The sequence below is a fragment of the Dermacentor albipictus genome, chromosome 1 (assembly GCF_038994185.2).
Source record: "Dermacentor albipictus isolate Rhodes 1998 colony chromosome 1, USDA_Dalb.pri_finalv2, whole genome shotgun sequence".
Taxonomy (NCBI): domain Eukaryota; kingdom Metazoa; phylum Arthropoda; class Arachnida; order Ixodida; family Ixodidae; genus Dermacentor; species Dermacentor albipictus.
Window position 1 is genome coordinate 109,627,034 of NC_091821.1, and position 26,389 is coordinate 109,653,422.

Here is a 26,389-nt window from a genome sequence, read left to right on the forward strand (position 1 = left end):
ACTTGAAAAACACTGTTCTTTCGCGATTTCAATTAAATTTTTCGCCACTTTGGCTGATACAAATTTTTTAGAGAGCTTCTAGATGGTTTTCAGTGATGATACTTCAGAATCAGTGAGAAAGAAAATTATAGAAACTGAATATATGATTTTTGAAAGATCAAATTTTTGGCCATTTCTCGCGATGCGGAAGGTACGTCCCCCCTTAATGACCAGAAGGACATACCCCAACGACTCAGTACATTTGTACAAAATCGACAAAATCGTTTCTTGACAAAATTGTTTTAGGGTCAAAAAAAAAAAAAAACAAGTATAGAGTAGCTCCAAGTGTTCGTGCTCCCCGGAAACACGACAGCACACTGGAGTCGTTTTCAGTTCGTTCACATTTGAATTTATAGTGATACAGTACATGAACTAACAAACACTTGTTTTGTTGAGTCCTAAGAAAATTATTGACTCGACCAATAACTTTTCCACACATGGCCAAACACTTTGACTTAAGAATTTTTATTACAGTACAAGCAATGGCAAGGCACTGTAAGAATTGAAGACTGCTCTTATATTTATAAACAAATTCGTCAATTTGGCCACACTGGGGAGTCACAAAAAATAAAACTGACAGGCGGTATTGTCAAATCTGACCTCCAATGTGTGTTTCACCAATCAAATCATACAATACAAAACCTGTAGAGCATGAGTTTCCACTCTGACAGCTCCGCTGTTTTAACAATGCCATAAATTTTGGCAAATGTTCTGAAGTGTATATGGTTCCGATATTTATGTTCCTGTGACACTGGAAATTTTTCTTTCCACATTTGGTTTGCTCTTGTTCATTAGTGTTTCAACAGCAAATCTTCTTTAGGCATTGAGTGCACACTTGTGCACACCAAGATGCCGCATCAAAAACAAAAGCACTAATGGAATATTTAAAACATGTTGCATACATCTTGAAACACTTCTGATAGGACCTGCAGTAATATGTGCAAAGTGTTTTAGTAAAACAAGTTGGAAGGTAGACTTCTCGGTGTTGGCTCTCAGTGTCGGTATGTCATCACGTAGCATGTTCACTTCATTGTTTTACACAATGTTTTACATTAGGCATCTTTTCCAGGTGGCTGGATAGGTGCTTTCCAAATATGCTAAACATGAAATAGGTGATGCTTTCATATCTGAAATTCCTGTATAGAGCTCTTAGATGGAGTCCATATTCTGTAAGCTTGACAAAACTCACAGAAGAACTGATAATTCTTAAAAGGTCCCTGAAACAGTTCGAACAGATTTTGTAGATGTGTAGGGTACAGCTACAGTAAACCATTCGCACCACAATTTGTGTGAAGCGTCTCATATTAAGAGAGCTACGGACAATTACAAGTTACCCTCCTCCACAGCCATGCATTTTCTCCTCAACTCGTTCGCCAAGTGATCTGGGCTGAGCTCTGCTTTCACTGGCTCTGCGTTATAATGGGACGCAGTGTCTTGTACTTCCGGTTGTCTGGAAGCCAGCATGTGAAGCCTCTCCAACGTGTCGGCAGCCGCCCGACAGTCGATCCCAAGCAAGCGCTATCGAAGCAGCATGTGTTGCGAGCATTCTGTCGCAGCACCGAGCATGTCCGATATTCTGGTAACCACAGTCAAGCTGGGCATTTCGACGGATGGGTGGAGGTGTAAACTAAAGCCCCTCCATACTACTATGTGATAAAGGAGCTTTAGCCTAGATGTACGTAAACGACCTGATCAGTCTGCACAGTCCAGACATGTGGTGGCACAGAGCTTCAACAGTCAAACAATAAGCTAATATTGCTCTAATTAAAGCGTAATACATTTTAAGCATTTACAAAAACAATGTGTTCACGATTAGGCTCCTGCCAAAAATTTACACCAGCAGCAAAGTAGAATACACTTCATTACAGCTATATTAGATCTGTGTTTGGTTGAGCTCCGAGCCACAAGGTGGCTGCACCGTGCAGACCGTTCACGTTAGCGCCTCTGCTCACCCCATGAAATGCCCAGGCCCAGGCCCGGTGCACTTGCCCTTGCGTTTATGTGTACACTGGACACGCGAAACACTGTTGTGGTAGTAATCCTCTAGCGTAAAGTGACAGCCACAAACATGCAAATCCTGGCGCCCATTGGATACCGATAGTCCAATGCGTCCAATGCGATAGTCCAATGCAACCACTCCGCTCATCTGTTGCCTTGCAGAGGGACACAATGTTGCAGCTTGACATATTGCCAATCGTTACGTTTGCAGCCCACAATGTAACAAGGGATAACCACAACGCTCGCGAAAAGAAAGATTGATACCAACACTGACCGCAGAGCTCTCCTCAACACAGAGCATGTAGTAACACAAGCAGACGACACTTGCTGTATGCCGGAAGTCTTGGGTGTAGTGATAAATTGTCCTTGTGCATTCTCTTTATGTTACTTTCTTTTTTATAGAAACAAATTAAATAACATTCCAACTATTACAAACAACATTTGTTTGCGATAAAGGTGGAAAAGTTATCGACGAGGTGCCCTGGGTAGCCAATCGAATAGCTCGCCCTACTGGTGTCCCATGGTCACCTCGCGTCACCTGGTCAGGGGCGGCTGAAAACTTAACCAAGTGGCATGCTGCGATCAGTAGCAATGTACATTTTTAAAACCTTATAATAAATCACATGCTTTATGTGGAGCACTTAGATACATCAATTAACGATCAGAAAGACCTACCCTAACAACTCAGTATGTTTGTACAAAATTGTCGAAATTGTTTCACGTTCCCTTTAATCCATCCTAAAGCTGTGCACTTTTCATGATTCTAGAGATGCAATAAATATGAAACTAAATGTTCAATTGATATGTACCTGGATGTTGAATGGATATGCCTGAAGGGGATATGCACAGAAAATTATGCAAAAAATAATCCCATCGTGTGGAGTTTTCACTCAGACAAGAGCACACATTCAATATCAGCCAGACCTTATGCAGTAGATTCACTAACGGTTTCATCTTTTCCTGCACACAATCCGTGCAAATGGCCATACCATGCATTGGGTGCACATTAAAGAAGCCCAGGTGGTCAAAATTAATCCGAGGTCCTCCACTATGGTGTGCCTCATAATACTGGTTTTGACATGTAAAAGCCCTGAATTTCATTTTTCAGTGGAAATACTAGACACAGCACTGAGAGGCTCCTGCACCAGTTCAAGGTGCATGGCTTGGCCAGCTTGCTTTCACGGAGAAGCTGATTGAGCATGTTCCATTGAGCACAAGGAATGCAGTGAACATTCCCCACACTAAAAGCCGTTGGTCTAAAGGTCTAAAAGAATGCAGAAAAAAATGTAAACTGGACATTTTCAACAAGGAGAGAAAGTGATGTAAATCACTTTTCCACGTTTATGGAGCAACAGCTTTCCCACAAAGCATGATGACGAATGTCCTAACATCAATCTCAACAAAATCTACAATAACTTTTTTTAGCATGATCTAACTTAGGAAAGTTGTAAACCACAGGAAGGACATATTTTGTATACTTCAGATTTTTTTTACTCGCAGTACATTAGGGCAACATGGCCAATTATTCTTTTAATTCACACTTTCTGGGGTGCTCCTTTGGAACTTCACATTACACTTATAAAAAAACTTTTCAAACAATTATTTTGGCTTTGCTTTATTCAAAACACCATCGATTAATCCACAGCTTGATGCATGACAGTACACAGAGTGTCCCGTGTAACTTGAGCCAAACATTAAAAATATGCAAATGCCATGTAACTATAACTGGACAGAACCAAGGTAATGTAGTTTGCCATCACTTTGAGATACTCCGATTATTTTTTTTTCATTCTGCCTCATTAGATAATTAGCCTTCATTAATTAATCAACTTCTCAAATATTATAATTCAATGAAAAGTGTCAATGAGAGAATTGTAGAGCAACATGAAAAGCTCCCAATACAGCTTTCTATTGCTCCATACGTGCTACATAAAAGTGTTTTTCTGAGCATGAATGAAGCCCGCAAATACACACAAGTGCCACAAGCGGCCAGTTGCACGGCAATTTCGCATGTATTTGAGGACTTCTTCCACACTCAGAAAAACACTTTTAAGTAGCACATATTGAGCAAGAGAAAGCTGTATCGGGAGTTTTTCATGTTGCTTTACAATTTTATCATTGACACTTTTCATCTAATTATAAAATTGGAGAAGTTGATTGATTAAGACTAATCATATAATAGGCAGGATGAAAAAACAATCTGAATATCTCCAAGCAATGGCAAACAACATTACTTTGGTTCTGTCCAGCTATGTAGCATTTGTATATTTTAACGCGAAAGCGTTAAGGAGCCCGTGTCGCAGAAAATCGAGCGTCAACGTCCGGGGTCGGACGTCATTTTGGCAAAAATATTTTCGAACCACGCACACCCAGGCTTGCCATGTGACGCAAGGAATTGACTGAACTAACTGAATTTCTCAAGCTAAAATATGTGGAAAAATCATAAACTACGACTTACACACAGCCTACAGACATGATAGCTCTTGGATTGTAATTTGAATATAAGAGAAAACATAATTCTGTTATGTGAAACAAACACCTTTTCCTTTCCAGTATTTCGACAATGCCTAGACTGAAGACGGTGCCGCCATTTGTGCATGGCGGCGCGTAAATATCTTACGAGTCCACGAAGCGGCGTGCCCACTTCCTTGAAACACTTCCAGATGACATCCGCTGCATCACCGCCCATGCAAGAGGCCGCATTTCTACCAGAAAACCTGCCTTTGTGCATAGTATTCACCACGAGCGTTTCACGGTAAACATTATAGTTACATACACTGCAGTTGCCGGGAAGCATGAGAAGCAGTCAGGGATCGCCTTTAACATTATAATGTTAAAGGCGAAGCTCAAGCGTCCTCCAATTTTTTTTATGTTTGGCTCAAGCTACATGGCACACCCTGTACAGTGAAAGCTCGTTAATTCGAACTTCAATAATTCGAATTTATGGATAATTCGAACTGTACGATTTGGTTCAGCCAAGCTCCATAGAAGTATATGTATAAAAAGTTCCGTTAATTCGAACGCGAAAAGGTTCCCTCACGGATAATTCGAACTACGCTCGCCTGGCACACGGCCAGAGAAACGCGCCTACTGCCTACACACAAGGCTGTATTGCCTCCGAAACGGAGAGAACGGCGAGAGAAGGCAAAATCGGAAAAAAATCTAACCGACGCGGGGTCAGCCAGAAGGCAGCGGCGGCTGCCGCCTCTCCATTCTATGTAACCTCCGAGACTTCATGCCCGTTGCGAATCTCGTAGGCTTTGCAAATCTTGTACAGCTGCTAATGTTGTGCGGAGATGGCACGGCAAGCGCCTAAACACAGCGAATCAAGTACGTCGCAGCTGCGCTTGCAATCAAGAACCAACGAATCAGGCCCTTCGCCACCTTCACATGTTCAGCGCCTTTGTCTCGGCAGTCTTCTTCGGTTGTACACCTCTGTTTTCATCTTAGGAGGTATCGGCCGTCGCGATTCATTGTGATAGTGTTAAGCCTCGGCTAACGTTCGTTTCGGTGGACATCGGTGGTGTGGTACAGTCGGAACCAGAGCTTCGACTTGGAGATGGCGTGTGCCCGCGGCACACGCCAAATTTCTGACATGCCCTACTACTTCCAAATCGCGGTGTACTGTTGCTCTCCTTGACTTTCGTTAGTTCGAACTTTCGTTAATTCGAACTGAAGCGGCTTCCCCTTGTGGTTCGAATTAACGAGCTTTTACTGTATATGACAAAACCAGTATTTCTTGACATAAAACGAAAAAATGTAAACGCACCAAAATTGGGCACATTTCTAGGAGTAAAGAAAGAATTAAATACGATGTCTAAGATGATTTAAATGTTCATGTAAACCTGGTAATTCCTTTACGACTAGCAGGCTGCAGCATCAAAAGAGTGCATGCCACAGGAATACTCAGTCCAATAGTTATTCGCACAAAGTAGCACTGAAGAAGCCCCATTGTAAAAGAAATGTTCAGAAATGCTTTCCAAATATAATACCCACAAAATCAGTCACATCTTTCCTGTGGTAAAAAATAGGAAAAGATATGAAGGGCTTTGTAGCAATAATAAAACAGTGGTTGTGTACATTACAGGAACCTAACATGTCTGCATTCTGACACACATGTTAATACTACCAAACACTAGCAGACATGGCACTAAATATCTACAATAGTTATGAGCTGTGATATTATTCCATCTTTTTTCTTCAATGTTACAGCAACTTCTTCTGATAAAAGCTCCATTTTCGCCCATGAATAATTAAAAAAACATTATAAAGTATAAGTTTATGATGAATAAGTAAAATCTTTGCACATAAAGCACTGAAAGCAGCAGTAATAATACGCTCATATTACTTTTGATGGCAACAAAAAGCTAAAGATGCAAGAAATACACTACCTCAATACATAGCCGCACCATAAAACAAGTGATATTTCTTCTTAGCTTGTTCAACACCTACTCCAAATAGCAATGTGAATGAGTAAACATTGGTTTGTGGCAGCTAACATCACAAGCAAAGCGTACCTTGTGGTTGGTACAGTAGCGGAGGGCATCAAGGGTGAGGCACTCATAGTGGGAACCTCGGCGGCGAAAATCGAGCAGGCTCAAGTCCTGCAGGCCCTGTTCCAAGGCCTGCAGTGAACCACGCAGGGGCTGTGATGGACAGCGCTGGAACTGTTGCGGAAAGTCCTGCTCTAGCTTATCTACTACCGCCTCCTGCAGCGGGCCCACCAGGATCACGGGCCGCAGACTTGGGTCTGTAAGATATCAGATATCACTCCATCATCAGGTGCAAAACCAAACTTCAACTGTGCATCTCTAATTTTCTGCAACTTGCTCAACCCTTCTTTTCTACCGTGCACTTCCTGTAAAAGCAACATAAATATAGCGATTATTTTAATTGGTGAAATAAGATATATATGATACCACAAAACAGCCAGAAATAAAACTTGAAGGCACCTTTTTTCTTTTTAATTTACACAGGAACTCCTCTGGGAGGTGTTTTAGGTGTGCCTAAGTATACGTAAGCATTGTGCCACTTGCTCATCCCCATGCTGCCCAGTATCATTATCAATGTTATAAAACTTGATCCAACCAGTACAAAGGAGAGCGCTGCGGCGACATTAACTGCTGCCGATGGCGGCGCAAGTAGATGATGACGTTACGATCATTATAAGCCGTTATTACTCTTTAGTGCCTTATCCATCTGTGTCCAACCATTATGAACCGTGATCGACTGCACTTTGGCGGCGGAATCTGGCGCAGCCACGAGGGCTGTATCTTGAAAACAATCTGCGATGGTGACAGAGAACGCTGACTGCTGACAGCCTCATGTGCTCTGTGTTCCCGCCATTGAATTCTGTGTTGAAGAGAGATGCGCGGGCCCCAATGCTGAAAGCAATCTGCGATGGGGGCTCAGTGCGGCGAGTGTTGACAGCTTCGTGAGCTCTGTGTTCTTGCCGCGTAGCTTGTGTTAAAGCAAGAGGCAGCAGGCGCTATCTTGTAAAGCAATAGTCTTACAGGCCGGACGGACAGTTTTCTCATTGGATAAGCATAGAAATGCTTACACATTTAAAAGAAAAGCTTTATAACGATCATCATTTGAGAAATAGAACAGAAATATGCAGAGCTGTAGTGCCGTATTTATGTGATTGTAGGTTGACCTATTTTTTTTAATTTGAGAATCTGAAGTGGGGATGGGGGGAGGGTCAACTTGCAATCGAAACCAAAATGTGGCACTCCAAAAAAAAGCGAGACCAACAAGATATCAAGGGAGCTACAACGTAGTTAAAATTTTATGTTTGCTCTACGGCCCTACCTATAGCTTTCCACCATCCTGCACGTTTGTTTGCTTTTTGGAAGGGTTTTCAACATTTTTGAGAGTTTTGCAGCACACACAGCACTCATGGGGGGGGGGGGGGGGTCGATAGTTCACGGAAGTGCCGCTGTTCCATTTGCGGCGGCACCCTCAGAACACCGGCGCTTGCGGGGAGTACCAATAGTTCATGGAAGAGCAGACACCGCCCGATGTTTCTCTTTTCGTGTAGCTCTTTAGTTTCATGCATTCAATTTGACTGCCGGTCGCGTGCTACTTCCGTGCTTCCTCAATCGTCATGAGTGCTCAGAGTCCACTAAACATTCGGCGCTCGTTCACAGCAGCGTTCAGGAGGGCTGCCATCCTTTCCGCTGAAGAAACAAATAACTGCACAGCGGGCCAGAAGTTTGATGTTCCTTAATGGGTGGTGCAAGAGTAGCGACTGCAGCGAAGCAAACTTTTCACCTGTGACGGCAAGCGAAGTTTCCGCGGGGTGAAGACGGGACGCTTTCCGGAGCTAGAGGCCAAGCTTGCAGCGTACGTTGCTGAAATGCACGATCGGTCCCTGCCAGTGACGTACGACATGGTCATGAGACAAGCCTGGATCTTCACCTTTCAAGGACTTGCTCCGCCATGTGTATAAGTGGCTGGCGGCAGAAGACCGCAAACTTACGCCAATCGGACATGTCAAAAGAGCCTCCCTGACGGCTGTGTGTGGTTGGGTGCTTTCGGTGTGGACTTATGTATATATGCAAATGCGGAATTTCGCTGGGCGACAACATGCTGTGGGACCGTAGCAGCAATGACGATGGCAGCATTAGTGAGGACGAGTAGTCCAGTGACCGTGCCAGCTACTAATAAATTTTCGTTATGGAATGCACCCGCGGGTATGCCCTTTTTTTTCCCTTTCACATGTGATATGGGGGGGTTCGACTTACATTCGAGTCGACTTACAATCGTGTAAATACGGTACTTTTAAAGACACTGCTGGAGAGCTCCAAACTTTTTCAAAATGATACTAAACGGCTTCTTCCTTTAGCTAAACCAGGGTTCTATGAATACATCAACGAATGCTCAATCAGGCTGGCTTCGACAGTTCCAAAAAGTTGGCCTCTCTGTGTATTCATTTATTTTTTTATTTTGTACAGCAAACCCTTGTTACAACACAGTGAAAGGAACAACAAAAAGTTTGACAAGTGGTAATGCTATAACACGACAGCATGCAAACATTTGGGCAACCACAAGCAGGTAAAAAGCAGTGCCCAAGTGATTCCACCTCTATGGTGACCAGCCTTGTCTCTTTATTGCGCCTAAAAATAGGATGTCAGATTAGCTTGCTGCAAGTTTCTGTTGGGCATGAGGAGTGCTTTCTCCAACTTCACGCATAGACGAGGTAAGCCCAAGCTTTTGCTGGTGACACCAGTAGTGATGGCTTCTCTTGCAGACAGACTCAAATGTAGATGGTCACATCCTGTCAGAGTGACTGCACGTCCATTTACGCTGGCAGCACACATGATGTTACTGGTTGCATTTGCACGATGAGAAATATGACCTTGTCATCGAGCAACATGTTCCTATGGGTGGGCAGCGCAACCCGGACGAAGGATGAGAGGAAGTCCTTCGTCCGGGTTGATCGACACAGCAGTACTTTGTATGCCAGGCAAGCCTGGTATACAAAGTACTGCTGTGTCGATCATTGGCACAATGGCCTAGAGTACACAAAATGCTGAGGCTTGCCAGTGCAATTCTACAGACTTCCAGGTAATTGGCAAATGATAGACAAGTGCAGAATTGACTGCACAGTCAAATTGCATTTCATTATTTCCACATGTCTTCTTTTCATCCATGCTGTGCGATAAATCAAGTGGCCCTTACTTGCACAATGAGAAAGCTTTGTAAGCTTCATATGTATGGGTGTGTCAGCTCAATGTTGGGCCCTTTCAAGATGAAGCACTTTGCAGGATAAGCTGATGAAAGAAATTAAGTTGTGGTAACATCCACAATGCAGTCTTTTCTAAACTCTGCAAATATGACGGTGTGTTGACGACAATGGAAAGGGCAAGATCATGGGTACCTACAGTGATATGCATACACAGTCTGCGAGTTGGCCATGTCTTATAAGAACGACGGCAGTAGTAGTGTAAACAATCAGCAATTATGCACAGTTTAGGCATAGTTTTTCATTAAGCCTTTATTTTGGTCAGTTGTCACACACCTTTGCTCTCTGCAATCATAATATCCAACTGTCACTCAAACAATTGCCATTTATCATTCCGAAAATATGCTGCTTGCCTAAGTCACTCCAAGTGTTTTCAACAATGGAACAAAAGCAAGGTTGTTACAAGTCATTTAATGTTTGCTGTTTTTAGTACACCCAACAATGTTGAAATTTCCCAGCAGAACTTTCGCTAATGCTGTTGCCTTTTTCAAGTGTCTCAATATAATGAGATGTGTGGCAAGTATGTACAAAGTCTTTGGAGGTGGTTATATAATATATTTTGCCTGCTCCTGTGGGAGATGAGCACAAAAATGTGATCGCTTGTGTATGCATGGACCTATAAAATAAATAAGTGGGACACAGCACATAAGGAATGTTATGGGCATGCTTCACATTGGAAGGAAATAAACATCACGTGTTTATGTTGAAAGCAAAGCTGCTCGGGTATTGTACTGAATTAGGTATATGCCTCAGGCTCGATTTTGTAGATCTTTTTGCTCATTAGTTAAACACGCTTTTTGCTTCTATTGCAATCTTTGCCCATATATCTTGGGACACTTTTTTAGATCTTAAAGTCACAAAACAGGTGCTCTGCTTGAAACAGCAGAGGAGTTCGCACTTTGCCTTAGCTTTTGACAACCGGTTCATGCACTACCATTCATAATACACCACGAGCACCACAAGCAAAAAAGAAGCAAGAGCATGCATTCATAAAGTAAACAAACCATCAATGAAGTGCCAATGCAACCACCGACGCAAATTCTTTCATAAAGGTGGTGCTGTTAGCTTGGCACAGTAGTGCGCCACCTGGCCAAGGTTGTTGAGTCATGCGTGAGGGCATAATCACTGCCACTGCATTCTGTTCTGTTGCAGAGTAAATGTAAGCACTCCAGCATTTGTGCCAGTCTCAGTATTTCCTGACTTATGAGTGAGAACCAGACATTTGCGCAAGAATCTTACTAAAGCGCCATGTGAAGTGACTGAACCTGAACTAAAAAAGCCTAAAGCTTTTATATGAGTGCCATGCATGTGAACTTATGCAGTAGCTACTGCTGCAAACAGCACAAGCCCAAGGAGGTAAGCTTTCCCTAGTTTGCCAACTCTGTCACCTTCCCATGGCCTATAGGACTGTTCATGCACCTAAGAAATATTAATGCGATAGCATTAGGGGCCCTGTGTCGCAGAAAATCTGGCGTCGGCATCTGGCGCCTAGCGTCAGACGTCGTTTTGGCAAAAAGAATTTCAAACCACCCAGGCCCTCCACGTGGTGCAAGGAAGTTACTTCATTGAATTTCTCAAGCTAAAATACATAGAAAAATCATAAAGTATGACTTACACACAACCTACAGACATGATAGCGTAGGATTGTAATTTGAATGTACGAGAAAACATATTTCTGTTACACGAAAACTAAAAAAGAAGAAAAAAAAACACTAACTTCCTTTTCCAGCATTTTTACTATTCATAAAGCGGCCACGAACTCCCAGATTTGTGCGCACAAATCTCAAAGGCCCTAAAACGCTGCATGCCCAGTTCCCTGCAACACCTCCAGATGACACTCGCCTCTGCTGCATTGCAGCCCACGCAAGAGGCCGCATTTCTACCAGAAGGCTCGCCTTTGTGCATAGTTTTCACTGCCAGCGTTTCCCGGTAAACATTCCAGTTACATCCCTGATAGCCACAAACATCCAATAGAGGTACTGAATTAATCCAAACATCTAGCAAAAATATAGGATGTCCTAACGACATTGTTTACATGCACATAAATCAAAGGGATGTACAAGGGCAGCAAAATTTTGGATGTCCATTGAACATTCATTTAGTTCCTTCATCAGATGTACAGCGGACAAAACCTTGGATGAACATCGAACGTCTCTGGAACAGTTCTTCAGACGTACATTGCACAAAGTTTTATATGTCCATGGAACCTCCATAAAGTTTGTATCTTTAGACATGCCTTGTAGGCCCCCCAAAACTTTCGCATTGTATATGCCCTTCTATGATATTGATGTGGACGATGCTATGCAGTTGGTGCCTGTAGTTGGTGCGACTATATCGTGCTTTATCATTAGTTCACATGTAATGGATGGCCATAAGACGTCCCATTCTTCATTCTTTTGCTGGACGTCATAAAATGGATGCTTGCGCATGAAATGTACATTTCTTCAGTACAACAAAATGCACAAGCAGTGGGCGAAGCAAAAGAAGAATTTGAGTGCACCCAAAACTTTCGTGTTGCAGATTTTGAGTTTTGTAGACTTTGTTTCCAACTTTGGAAAAGTAATTGAAAAACAAGATGCAGTATATTCAGCAATTAATTTATATCTAGCAGAAAGAAAGCGCATGTAAATTATATCAAGGGACTCTTCTTTTATTAAGCACCAACAAACGTTTTAAAGCGACGACAAACCTCACGTGTGCAAGTTATTGTGTGGCCTCCTATATTTGACACTCAGTCTCCAAGGCTATGTGTGTCGAACACAAGGAGCCGGAAGCTCGCCATAAATGTTGCACTAAATGAAAAGTGATGTTTAAAGACATTAGAAAAGTTAAATGATTTAAACAGAATTTACGTAGCATAATTGTCCAATTATCAATTAATCTCAGAGTTGCGTGCCTGCCATACATAGCCATAAGCGCAGCCATTGCAATGGCGCAGCTAGCCACCCTAGAGCAGCAAGCAAGCATATAGGGCATGTGTGAGCTTGTGTTTCGGTGCTGGCACTGAGCCGTGGTCCTCTATGCAGTGCTCCCTCAAGGGCTGCAGAAGATAGAAAGATAGTGCCAACCTTTCCTTTTTGACAACGAACCAATTTTATGTTGTGGTGCTGATGCTGTGACGATTCATTTCTTATTCTCGCCATGTCTGCAGTGGTATCCAGTCATCAGCAGGCTCATGCTTTTCAAGGTATTTCGGCAGTTTGTTTTTGTGCTTTCTCTTTTATGCCGGTAATGAGTGCTTAGCTTGGGTCGGAAGGGCTGATGCACAACACAAACGTACAACACTTCCTGCGGTACCCTTCAAGGCATGTCGGCAGTATTTCTTGTCGGAATAGTATTAAACTGAGCCAATTAGTACATCGCTAAGACGAGTTTGAACAGCTGAACTGCAACCCAAAACAAATGGCGATAGAGAAGCAACGTTATTGTTTGTCTCCCTTTGTCCCGTGTTTCAGTTCATCTTCTTATACTCGTCCTGGTCTTTCTTGTAATGTACGTGCTTCTCGCGGTTCGCAGGTTTTGTGCACAACGGCACGATGGTTTCAGTGGCTCTGGCATACGTTTTTGATAGTGGTGCTTGATGTTGTGAGGTAGTCACCATTCATGCATTGCTTTTTTTCTGTCTGCCGTAATAAGGGCTGTCTGTAGAGCTAAGTGATCTTTTGCATGCTTTGTTGCACCTCTGTACGTTGACATAGCTCCTTCGTACAGCATGCAGTATTATGTGCTTGTATCATTTGTAGGCACAAGCCATGTACTTTCATGTGTTCTTGAACAGTCAATCTTTTTACACATTATATAAAGCTTCACTGTGCTCTACTGCTTGCAAGGACAAATTTCATTGTCAGTGGTACTATTTAAGCAGATGCCTTAGATCTGCTTCCATGTAAAAGAGGTGGTATAGCTACGGATTTTTGGTCTGCGATTTTAACCTAATCACGGAATTTAGAGAAGCTGGAAACCAGTTAATTTAGGCGTCTTATGCTACTTTATATGTTTTACCCCCACATTCAGAAATGTGCCTTAACTTGAAGCACATGCTTGATTTGGTCAAGATAAAGCCCACCGCCAACACGCCTAAGGAAAGGCAACGAGTGTCTTGCGCACGTTCACGCTTGTCGTTATAGTGACAAAGTCAAGCATGGGGCTTCAAGTAAGGGTGCATATCTGAATGTGGGGTAAGTAATAAGCAATGTATTTGCGTAGTTGTAAAGATTCTGACCTCCTTTTCATGTTTAGGATGCTCAAGCCAACCAGCAAGAGAGTGATCTTCCAAGTATGATTCACCCTCCAGCCGCACATAGCATCGTACCATGTGCCTTTAGGAGTGCTCACAAATTTTCTTCCTCTTTTGAAGCAGGTAGCAGTCTAACCTGTAATCACGGTCATGACTACAAGGCTAAACCTCACTACCTTCAGCGCACATTACAAGAAAACACGGGATAAAGGGAGACAAACAATAACGTCGCTTCTCTATCGCCATTTGTTTTGGGTTGCAGTTCAGCTGTTCAAACTAGTCTTAGCTATGCACTAGTTGGCTCAGTTTAACACTATTCCAAAAAGAAACACCGCCGACATGCCTTGAAGGGTACTGCCGAAACCGCTGGGTGTTTGCGTTGTGCATCAACTCTTCCGGCCCATGCTAAGCACTAATTACCGGCATAAAAGAGAAGAAAGTACAAAAACAAACCACTGAGATATCTTGAAAACCATGTGCCTGCTGACGACCATACACCACTGCAGACATGGCGAGAATAAGAAATGAAGTGTCACAGCATCAGCACCACAACCTAAAAGTGGTTCATTGTGAGAACGGAAAGGTTGGCGCTATCTTCTGCAGCCCTTCAGGGAGCACAGCATAGAGCAGCATGGCTCAGCCACAGAGAAAGCTCAGTGCCAGCATTGGAACACAAGCCCACACATGCCTGCATACACTAGCTTGCTGTGCTACTGCAGTGGCTGCGCTTATGGTGATGTATGACAGGCACGCGACTGTGAGAATAATTGATAATTAGACAATAATGCTGCGTGAAATCTCTTTAAATCATGTAACCTTTCTGACGTCCTTATACACAATTTTTCATTTAGTGCAAAATTTGTGGCGTGCTTCCGGCTCCTTGCTTTCGAGCATGCTTTCGACGCACATGGCCTCCGAGATTGAGTGTCAAGTGTTGGAGGCCACGCAATCACTTCCACACGGGAAGTTTGTCATAGTTAGGGTGGCTACTATAGTTTACAAAAGCTTGGTGGTGCTCAACAAAAGTAAAGTGCCTTGATATAATTTTCAAGCAGTTCAGTTCATTCCCAAACATACTGTACCTTGTTTTCTCAATTACTTTTCTAAAGTTGGAAATAAAAAAGTAATTAATTTCAAAAGAAAAGTATTTTAAAAAATGGGACATCTATGGTCATCTGTTACATGATCACTGATGATACCGCATGATCGTCACACCATACAGGCTCCAACTGCTCAGCATCGTCCACGTCAAAATCATAGAAGAAGCGTGCGTAGACAATGCAAAAGAAAGCTTTGGGGGACCTACAATGCACATCTAAAGTACAAACTTTATGGACGTTCCATAGTCATCCAAAATTTTGTCTGCCATACGTCTGATGAACGAACTAAATGGATGTTCATCGGACATCCAAAACTTTGATGCCATTGTACGTTCCTTAGATGTATGTGCATGCAAAGGGTGTCCATAGGGCATCCCATATTTTGCTGGATGTTTGGATCAATCCAGTACATCTATCGGATGTTTGTGGCTATCTGGGACTATGTACCACTTACATACCTGCCAACCAGGAGCGTAGCCAGGGGGGGGGGGGGCTTATGGGGCTCTTCAGCCCCCCCCCCCCCCCCCCCCGAAATTTTTTCGTGCTGTCTATGCACCACCGACCAAAGCAACCCCCGGCACTAAAAATCATTCTGGATTTTGTCTAGAATGTCTTTTTCACGCTCGAAAAGACATTTCACCGCGAACATTGCGAACTCAGGCTGGATTTCGCGCCAAGGCCCATGTACCAGAAGTCACATAATTAATGAACATCGCAGTTATCGGCTCTTGTGTGCGCAATGGATGCCCAAGATTTGAACCACCACTAGAAGGCGGAGCAGTTCAGCGCTGCCTTGACTCATCTGATCCCGTAACGCAATGAGGGTGACGACTTCTTGTCTGCAATTGTGATTGGGGACGAATCATGGTGCCACTACTACAAGCCTGAAACATGATGGTAAAACTTACAGTGGAAACATTCGAAGTCACCGTGCCCAAAGAAAGCAAAGGCCGTCATTTCCGCCGGGAAGGTGTTGTTGACTTTTTTTTCGATCGTCAGGGACCATTACTGATAGAATTTGCTAAATCTTGAGAGGCTATCAATTGTTTCCGACATTGTGAAACGCCGGAACGGCTGCGTGTCGCAATCAAGAACAAACGACGTGGAAAATTGACGAAGGAGGTCATCTTGCTCCTCGACAATGGCCGTCCCCACGTCGCTGATAGGGTTAATACAAGACTGGCAAAGTTCAAGTGGAAAACGCTGCAACATCCGCCATACAGCTCAGACTTGTCACCTTGCGACTTCCACATTATGGCCCAACCGAAAAAACAGCTAAAGGGAACCAGATTCGTGTCAGACGATGACGTGAAAGAGTCGGTTGCAGACTTTGTGAAGCAGCAACCCAAGACATTTTGTGAGACGGGAATCACGCGACTCGATAGTCAATGGGACAATTGTCTAAATGCTCATGGAGACTACGTTTAAATGAAGTACCCCGCTTGTCATATATTCGCATTGGCTCACTTTCATTTGACTCGCCCTCGCTTATTTTGCAAAACTCCTGCTTTTTATACGTGCTCTCTGTTGCGACTATAATTTCGGTGCAATTACTCAGGATACTCGACCGGTGACAGCTAACCCTATGTAATACATTGGAAAAATGACAGCGTCATTGATATTTTTCACTGGTCGTTGCATGGGTACAAGAATGTAAACACGCGGTTCTTGAACGACAGTTTCATTAACATATTTGTCCTCAACTTGTTCATTTCATGGCCTTTATATATTTCATATCAGCTACATGCACTCCTTTGCTGGTTTCTAACTGATATAGTTCTAAAGTTCGTGTGATATTTTCTTTATTTATTAAATAGACAAAAAACATGAAAGCCTTGATATAAGTTATTTTGGGCACAATTTTTGGCACATACGAGTATATTATTTTATGAAAAAACAAATATTTTACTTTTTTTGACATTGCGTAGCGTTCAAGAATTTGTTTGCAGCATCTTTGGCAATGGTAGCGCAGTTATTCATGTGTTTGATCCCTTGACAAATTGTTTAAGAGGAAGCTTTAGCTCGGGCCCAACTCCGACGCGGCCTATTCAAATAAATGAAAAACGCAGAAACGCTTTTCTGAGGTAACCTCTGGATCGCTTTTAATTAAATTTGTTGCATTTGAGAAAGTTAAATTCTAGTGTCTCCTGGAAGCGGAATTTAGATTTAGTGCCTGAATCTTGTTTAAAATATGTTGAAAAAATCGAAAGTTCGAAAAAAATAGAAGCACGATGTTTACAAACTAGCAGCTCTGCATCAAGAACAGATATCGCGGCTCTGTAAACGGCATATATTATAACAGTCAAAGTGGATAAACTTGGCGCGTAAATTTGTATCTTACATGAGTTGGTTACGTTGTGTACAAGTGTTCTGCAAAAGCCGCATTTCCATATTACTTATCTTTTTTGAGATTCAAGTGTAACAAATCAATTTTGTCCGCTGTAGATGTACTATTAGGTGCTTTTCACATAATTGTGACATCATTCTTCATTGTTGAGTTAGAGTTTTAAACTTGGTAATTTCGTTTGCGAAAAATGTGCGACTTTGGTCGATTTTCAATAAGAATTGACAACCTAAATGAAAAATTAGAAACCAGCCGTCACTATAACTAAAGTTTTTCTTTTAAATGCAACAAACCTCGTCAAATTTGGTGCAGTGGTTGCCGAGAAAAAGGAATTCCTCTTTTAGTGGAATTTAAGGGAGCTAAAGCTTCTCTTAAGAGGAAGCTTTAGCTCGAGCCCAACTCTGACGCGGCCTATTCAAATACATGAAAAACGCAAGAACGTTTTTCCGATATAACCACTCGGCAGATTTTAATCAAATTTGTTGCATTTGAGCTAGAAAGTCAAGTTCTGGCGACTGTTGGAAGCGGAATTTTGAGTTATGTCCTGAATTTTGTTAAGAAGATTTTCAAATACACGACCGCTTGAAAAAAATAGAAGCGCGAAGTTTACAAATCCATAGCTCTGCGCGAAGAACAGATATTGCGGTTCTGTAAACGGCATCCACGAGATCTTCAAAGCGGACAAATTCGATATGTCATTTTGCATCTTACGTGAATTTGTTACGTTGGGTACAAGGGTTCTGCAAAAGCTGTATTGCCATATTATTAATTTTTTTTATATTCATGTGTAACATATCAATTTTGTTCACTTTAGATGTACTATCAGAGGCAATTTACAGAATTGAATTACCCTTTTTTGTTGTTGAGTTAGAGAGTTGTAAACTTGATAGTTTCGTTCTTTGAAAATGTTCAATTCTTGCCAATTTTAATAAAAACTTGCCGACCTAACTCGAGAATTTGAAACCAACAGACACTATATTTTAAGTTTTTCTTTTAAATGCAACAAACCTTGTCAAATTTGGTGCGGTGGTTGTCGAGAAAAACGAATTTTCCTTTTACATGTATTTAGATAGGAGCACTCGAGCTAATGCTTCCTCATAAGGAGGAGGCCGAGCTGCAACTTGAGCCCCCCCCCGAACGAAATTTCTGGCTACGCCACTGCTGCCAACCTGCAGGATAAAATATCGGGCGACTTTTTATTCGCGCCAACAAGGCGGGGGGTGGGGGGGGGGGGAGGTGCGTTCACTGTTTCAACTTCCGGTGGGACTTTCAGGCAGTGTTCGTTGAGTCCTTTTACAGGGAAATTACAGTAGCAGACTTTGCTCACTTCCAAAATTTGTTTGAGTAGCTTTGCTAAAAACATGGTCCAGACTGATGTCCCTTCACTAGCAGCAGGTGTTGGAAGGTTGTGTTGCACATTGATGAGCGGAATTCAGTCCTACTTTTTCACGCCGTGCTAAAAATCCTCTTGCACTTTGCGTTGCTATGTGGTATCACAAGAAAATCCAGCATCACCTTAGCAACTCAGTGAAACAAGTTTTCCATCAGCGTTTTTCACTTTTCCAACCATAGACAACTGCACGTCCCAGCTTTGTTCATTCAGAATGTCCTCTGGAAGACTATGCCTGTAGTTTGGCAAACTCAGCCTTGAGAGCAGCTAAAGCGTCTTCTGCAGATTAGTTGGAATCTCGGGGCAGCAGCTGAGGGAAACTATGAATAAAGAAACGAAGACTCAAGAGCGATGCCTGTGAAATAAATTTCAGGTTGGCCACCTCCAAATTCTTGAGTAGCTTTTTAGAGTTGCACCGACATCCATAGCGCTTCACCTCATCACATTTGGGAAACATTTTCCGTAGACGAGGCCCAGCGTGGTTGCTGACATTAAGGGGTAGGTAGTGTTCGACGAGGAATCCCGTAAACAGGCACTCCACACGTATGACACTGTCGTCGCACTTGTTCCGGAAAAAGTTCACAATGTTGCCTTGCTGCTTAGCGGTGTGAACATAGCTTTGATGCTTCGCCATGGAAACGTGCAGTTTCGAGTCACCTTTGTCACCGTCAGACACGCTGACGTCGCATTCACACGTTGTACTGAATGCAAAATGTTCTCCTTTTCTTGATGTCAAAAAGCACAGAAATTCAAAAGTATAAAATCGGAAAAACTTCTGCAAATAGCTTTTCTAGGGCTTTGATAGCGCCATGGCATCAAGCACACGAGGATTCTAACTTTACACGGTGCACCGCACACACGCAGCCTAGCCAACACTAATCAAACACGCAAGCAGCAGCAACAAGATGCACCGTGGAGGAAGGCACGCATGAAATCCCTCCTCCATGCATGAAATGCGAGAGCTACATTGGCTCTGGCTTTAATTGGCTTACTAGGCACCGTAGTCAGCTACTTAGTCGATGATACCGATGCTAGTGCGGCCATCGTTAGTGATGCTGACAATTACAATGTGGCTGTAGATACCGCGGTGCCGGTTTAAAAAAAAAGCATTATTGCGCAAACAGAGACCACTTTTCGGGAAATATAAGACAGTGATCGTACAATCGGAAAGCTCAGTAAAAAATAGGGAGTCTCCCGGGCGAATTGGGAGGGTTGGCAGGTATGCACTTACATGATCTGGATGCAATTGCGATGATCTATCGTACATCCATACAACGTTTTCTGGATAAATCTGGATATCTAATGGACGTACTGAATGTCCAAGGTGTACCATATTATGCACGTCTAATGAATGTACGAATGTAATGAAGGTCTTATTGTGAAATTTGATAAGAGGTACAAATTGAAGGTCGTGCAGGTCTACGCCCCTACATCCAATCATGATGACCAGGAAGTCGAAAACATCTATGAAGATGTGGAATCGGCGATGGATAAAGTCAAAACAAAATACATTATACTGCCAGGGTAGGCAAGAGGCAGGCTGTAGACAAGTCAGTGGGGGAATATGGCATAGGTGCTAGGAATAGCAGGGGAGAGTTATTAATAGAGTTTGCAGAACAGAATAACATGCGGGTAATGAACACTTTCTTCAGCAAGCGGGACAGACGAAAGTGGACGTGGAGGAGCCCGAATGGCGAGACTAGAAATAAAATAGACTTCATACTCTGCGCTAACCCTGGCATCATGCAAGATGTGGACGTGCTCGGCAAGGTGCGCTGCAGTGAACATACGATGGTAAGAACTCAAATTAGCCTAGACTTGAGGAGGGAACAGAATAAACTGGTACATAAGAAGCCGATCAATGAGTTAGCAGTAAGAGGGAAAATATAGGAATTCCGGATCACGCTACAGAACAGGTATTCGGCTTTAACTCACGAAGAGGACCTTAGTGTTGAAGCAATGAACGACAATCTTATGGGCATCATGAAAGAGTGTGCAACAGAAGTCGGTGGTAACTCCGATAGACAGGATACCAGTAAGCTATCGCAGGAGACGAAAGATCTGATCAAGAAACGCCAATGTATGAAAGCCTCTAACCCTACAGCTTGAATAGAACTGGCAGAACTTTCGAAGTTAATCAACAAGCGTAAGACAGCTGACATAAGGAAGTATAATATGGATAGAATTGAACATGCTCTCAGGAACGGAGGAAGCCTAAAAGCAGTGAAGAAGAAACTAGGAATTGGCAAGAATCAGATGTATGCATTAAGAGACAAAGCCGGCAATATCATTACTAATATGGATGAGATAGTTCAAGTGGCTGAGGAGTTCTATAGAGATTTATACAGTACCAGTGGCACCCCCTACACTAATCGAAGAGAGAACAGTCTAGAGGAAGTTGACATCCCACAAGTAAGGCTGGAAGAAGTAAAGAAAGCCTTGGGAGCAATGAAAAGGGGGAAGGTAGCTGGGGCAGGGAGATATGATCTGTCCAATGCTATTCACAGCGTGTTTACAGGAGGTATTCAGAGGCCTGGATTGGGAAGAATTGGAGATAAGAGTTAATGGAGAATACCTTAGTAACTTGCGATTCACTGATGATATTGCCTTGCTTAGTAACAGAGAGGGGGACCAATTGCGATGCATGCTCACTGACCTGGAGAGGCAAAGCAGAAGGACGGGTCTAAAAATTAATTTGCAGAAAACTAAAGTAATGTTTAACAGCCTCGGGAGAGAACAGCAGTTTACGATAGGTAGCGAGGCACTGGAAGTGGTAAGGAAATACATCTACTTAGGTCAGATAATGACCACGGATGCAGATCATGAGACTGAAATAATCAGAAGAATAAGAATGGCCTGGGGTGCGTTTGGCAGGCATTCTCGGATAATGAACAGCAGGTTGCCATTATCCCTCAAAAGAAAAGTGTATAACAGCAGTGTCTTACCAGTACTCACCTACGGGGCAGAAACCTGGAGGCTTACGAAAAGGGTTCTACTTAAATCGAGGACGACGCAATGAGCTATGGAAAGAAGAATGATGGATGTAACGTTAAGGGATAAGAAAAGAGCAGATTGGGTGAAAGAACAAATGCAAGTTAATGACATCTTAGTTGAAATCAAGAAAAAGAAATGGGCATGGGCAGGACATGTAATGAGGAGGAAAGATAACTGATGGTCATTAAGGGTTATGGGCTGGATTCCAAGGGACGCGTAGCAGGGGGCGGCAGAAAGTTATGTGGGCGGATGAGATTAAGAAGTTTGCAGGGACAACATGGCCACAATTAGCACATGACTGGGGTAGTTGGAGAAGTATGGGAGAGGCCTTTGCCCTGCAGTGGGCGTAGCCAGGCTGCTGCTGCTGCTGCTGATGATGAATATGAATGAATGAATGTATCTGTCTATCTGGGATAAGCTGCAGTTGCCGGGAAGCATGACAATCAGTCAGGAATCTTTGAATGTTATCGCGTTCCACTCTTAAAGGCGAAGCTTAAGCGTCCTCCAAATTTTTTGCTAACGTATGTGATAGACATGACCATGCATTATGCTGGAAAGTAAAGTATCAGGATGGGCATTGCGTTGTGTGCATGCATGCCTGCTTCAGTGGAGGAAGAAGAATGTGCAGGTCTAGGCTGCTGCCTGGGACAATGAACATGCTGAGCTTTTGCTTATTTGCTTTTCACCTAAAATGCATTTAGAGTGGGACTATGTCCCAGTTAACTTCAGGAAATTAATAAAATAAAGTGCAATTTCACTGTTGTGAGGGTTTACAGTAACATGGAACAAATGTTCACAGTCAAGCAAAACAAACTTATGCAGAGTGAAGCTAAACAAAAAATGTCTTTCTGTTGCCTTGTGTGTTCCATTCGCACTACACAGTACATAATGCCATACTGACTAGCACATCAGTCTATCCTTTTGAAGGTATGATGTCCCCCAGCTAGTTCATTTCGTTTCATTTCACAGACCGCATGCACCACAAGTGTAGGCCTAGTTTGCAGAAATGTGAGTGGAAGCTTTGTACAGCAACAAAAGAAAACCACAAAGAATTTATGTGGGCAATAACAGCCACATAAAATCTGGACTCACAGTTCAGCCGGTCCACACGAAGGTAGGTTGGTGGCACATCCTCAGCAAGGGTGCCTGCAGAGCCCCCGCAACTGTTGTTGATTGAAACGTCAGAGAAAGAGGCCAGTTCTTTGCCATCTTCTCGTGAGCGCTGCTGGTGCCTCCGTCGACGAAAGAAGCTGCGCCGGGTTGAAGTGGAGCCCCTTCGCCCAGTGCCCCCTTCCTCCAAGTCTAGCAGACTTCGCTTCATTAGCAGCTCCTCTTCTGCCCTGCATTGATAAGAGGCAGAATAAAGAATGTGCCATCATGCCACATGTTCTGCTAGTTCTTGTAGTGTGATAGAAAGTATGTGCATAGCATGAAGTGCACTTATGATAAATTATCACATCAATGGAATAATGCCAGCATAGACCTTCAGCATTATAGGATTTAAATCCAATGTCAACATCCCTTTGTGAGTTATTTAACATGCATACATGCTACTACAGCAGACTTCTGTTAATTCAACGGCAGTTAGACTTTTCGGCTAATTCCATCCCAGCTGGAGGTCCTGGCCAACACCCTTGCATTCCTATGGGTCCAAAATTCCATTATTTCGATCCTAAAATTAGCCTTCAGCAGATAATTTGAACGACAGAAAGCTGAGCTAGTTGGTAAGGATTCATTATGCAAAAAAGAGGTGAGGAATGCAGACAGGACACAAGAGTAGAGAAGTGGACAACACGAACGCCGTGCAAAAAAGAGGTGAGGCGTGCAGACAGGACACAAGAGTGGAGAAGTGGACAACATGAACGCCGTTGGAAAAAAGAGGTGAGGAGTGCAGACAGGACACTAGAGAAGTGGACAACACAAACACCGCTGTAAAAAAGAGGTGAGGCGTGCAGACAGGACACAAGAGTAGAGAAGTGGACAATACGAATGCCGTTGCAAAAAAGAGGTGAGGCGTGCAGACAGGACACAAGTGTATAGAAGTGGACAACATGAACGCCGTTGCAAAAAAGAGGTGAGGTGTGCAGACAAGGCACAAGAGTAGAGAAGTGCACAACACGAACACCGTTGCAAGAAAGAGGTGAGGCATGCAGACAGGACACAAGAGTAGAGAAGTGGACAACACGAACGCCATGCAAAAAAGAGGCGAGGCGTGTAGACAGGACACAAGAGTAGAGAAGTGGACAACACGAACGCCGTTGGAAAAAAGAGGTGAGGCGTGCAGACAGGACACAAGAGTTGAGAAGTGGACAACACGAACACCGTTGTAAAAAAGAGGTGAGGCGTGCAGACAGGACACAAAAGTAGAGAAGTGGACAACACGAATGCCGTTGCAAAAAAGAGGTGAGGCGTGCAGACAGGACACAAGTGTAGAGAAGTGGACAACACGAACGCCGTTGCAAAAAATGAGGTGAGGCGTGCAGACAAGACACAAGAGTAGAGAAGTGCACAACACGAACGCCGTTGCAAAAAAGAGGTGAGGCGTGCAGACAGGACACAAGAGTAGAGAAGTGGACAACACGAATGTTGCGCAAAAAAGAGGTGAGGCGTGCAGACAGGACACAAGAGTAGAGAAGTGGACAACACGAATGTTGCGCAAAAAAGAGGTGAGGCGTGCAGACAGGACACCAGAGTAGAGAAGTGGCCAACACGAACGCCGTTGCAATAAAGAGGTGAGGCGTGCAGACAGGACACAAGAGTAGAGAAGTGGACAACACGAATGCGTTTGCAAAAAAGAGGTGAGGTATGCAGACAGGACACAAGAGTAGAGATTTTAACTTTACGCACATGCCTGACCCCTACAACGATTCCAATGGCGACCCCTTTAAGGCAGGGTCTGTGTCGGCAAAGCTTAGGGGACATCCAGCCTGCCATAGGAAGATTTTCCAGTAATAACCATAGCTCACAATGCCTGATTATGATATTTACCCAATTCTAACAGACATCCTTTTTTTCCCCCCACGAAAATTGGGCTGAAAATTACCTGCGCGGCCCAATCAGACCCCGCATTAGAGCCTTGCCCATATTTTCTTGCTAAAAAAATTGGACGTGCGTTATATTTCTACTTTGTTTAGAAGCTTTAATGTCATTTCTACATTAGTGTTCTACTCAGGACACATAGAAAGCAAGTGCACATTTGAATTGGGGGCGTGTAAGAATCGGGAAACTACTACCCAATGAATCAGTGATGTGTTTTGACGCTTTGGCTGTATCTTGTTACATTCAACCCACCAGATAACTAGATCAATGTCATTGGTCCCATCAGGGTTACATTAACAGAAGTTGACTATATAACAACTTGTTACAACTCCAGCAATATTACAGGAGTTTCTATGCACACTTGTAGATTGTAGAACAAACTGTAGATGCATTTAACATAATAAGTTGCCCAAGGTATGTTCTTTTTCTTTTTAGTTACAGCAGAAATCCACCAACCTAATGCATCTTGAGCGCTAACATGTGCATGTTAATGCATCAAATGAAAAACTGTAGCTGTCCATAGTAAGCGAAGGCTGCATCAATAAGTATGGTATCCAGTAGGCATACACTACTACTGATGCTGTATGTCAGCACTGCTCGTGTGATAAGCTGTACTCTTTGAAAATAAAAGAGTATGTAAGGTAACAATACCACACGGATCATTACCAATCTGAGGGTCACTACAGTACATGTACTACAACGGTGCAAGCAATCCCAAACAGTCAAGATGTGATGATGATGATGTGTAGTGTTTAATGGTGCAATGGCCAGCTATGGCCAAAGACTGCCATGACATATGGTGATGGGTTGTCAACGTATTTCGAATGGAGTGGACAGTGAGTCGCAAATGGTGGATACAATGTGGCTGTAAAGAGGCCTAAAACTTGTTGCTGTAAATTGCATAAAATAAATTAGTATTAAAATAGTGACAGTGAATCATGATGTGGGCTATGAGTAGAAATGTTCCATTACGAAGAGATGATATAATAAAACGTATGCAACAGCACTAGTGCATCAAGAACGTCATTGAAGTCAAGGGCTCAGAGGCACGTGCTGCGACAATTTTTGCACTGCAGCTGCAGCCTGCCAGGCGAGGCGGTGCTACAAATAGCCTGGCCAGATAACTTCTATGGTGCTTAAATCTGCTAAAAGCATTAAGACTGTTCTAAAATCAAAAAGCGGCTCATGGCTCAGAAAGAATACTGGGTGAAGAGGGATGTGCTCACAATATGCGGGATAAAAGTACTTTTACACTGCACTTTTATTTCAGGGCACTGGATAAGGACATGGAGGACTGTAAGAATGTCTCCACATCTATCCCATCTCAGAGGATCACTTCCTGTAAGGAGGTAAGAGTGTGTCCTATTCGGTCGTTCCAGCGACGCAGGCGGCGCCACGCGGCCCTCCTCCGAAGCCCTCACCCCGTGATAAAAATCTGCGACGCACTTCGGCGGCTCGGTCTGGTGGTGTGCATGGAACCGCCGATGAGGAAAAAAGGGAA

The 26,389-nt window shown here is 43.2% G+C and overlaps 1 protein-coding gene across 3 annotated transcripts in view; it reads right to left on the minus strand.

Moving 5' to 3' along the window:
- Dlg5 (Discs large 5) overlaps positions 1-26,389 on the minus strand; it is a 172,575-nt gene that overhangs the window by 31,191 nt on the left and 114,995 nt on the right. For all 3 annotated transcript variants that reach the window (XM_065439425.1, XM_065439424.1, XM_065439426.1), the window contains 2 exons: positions 22,942-23,189; positions 6,555-6,787 (listed from right to left, as the gene is read on the minus strand). In XM_065439425.1, coding sequence (XP_065295497.1) covers positions 6,555-6,787; positions 22,942-23,189 — 481 coding nt within the window. The remainder of the gene's footprint in view (positions 1-6,554; positions 6,788-22,941; positions 23,190-26,389) is intronic.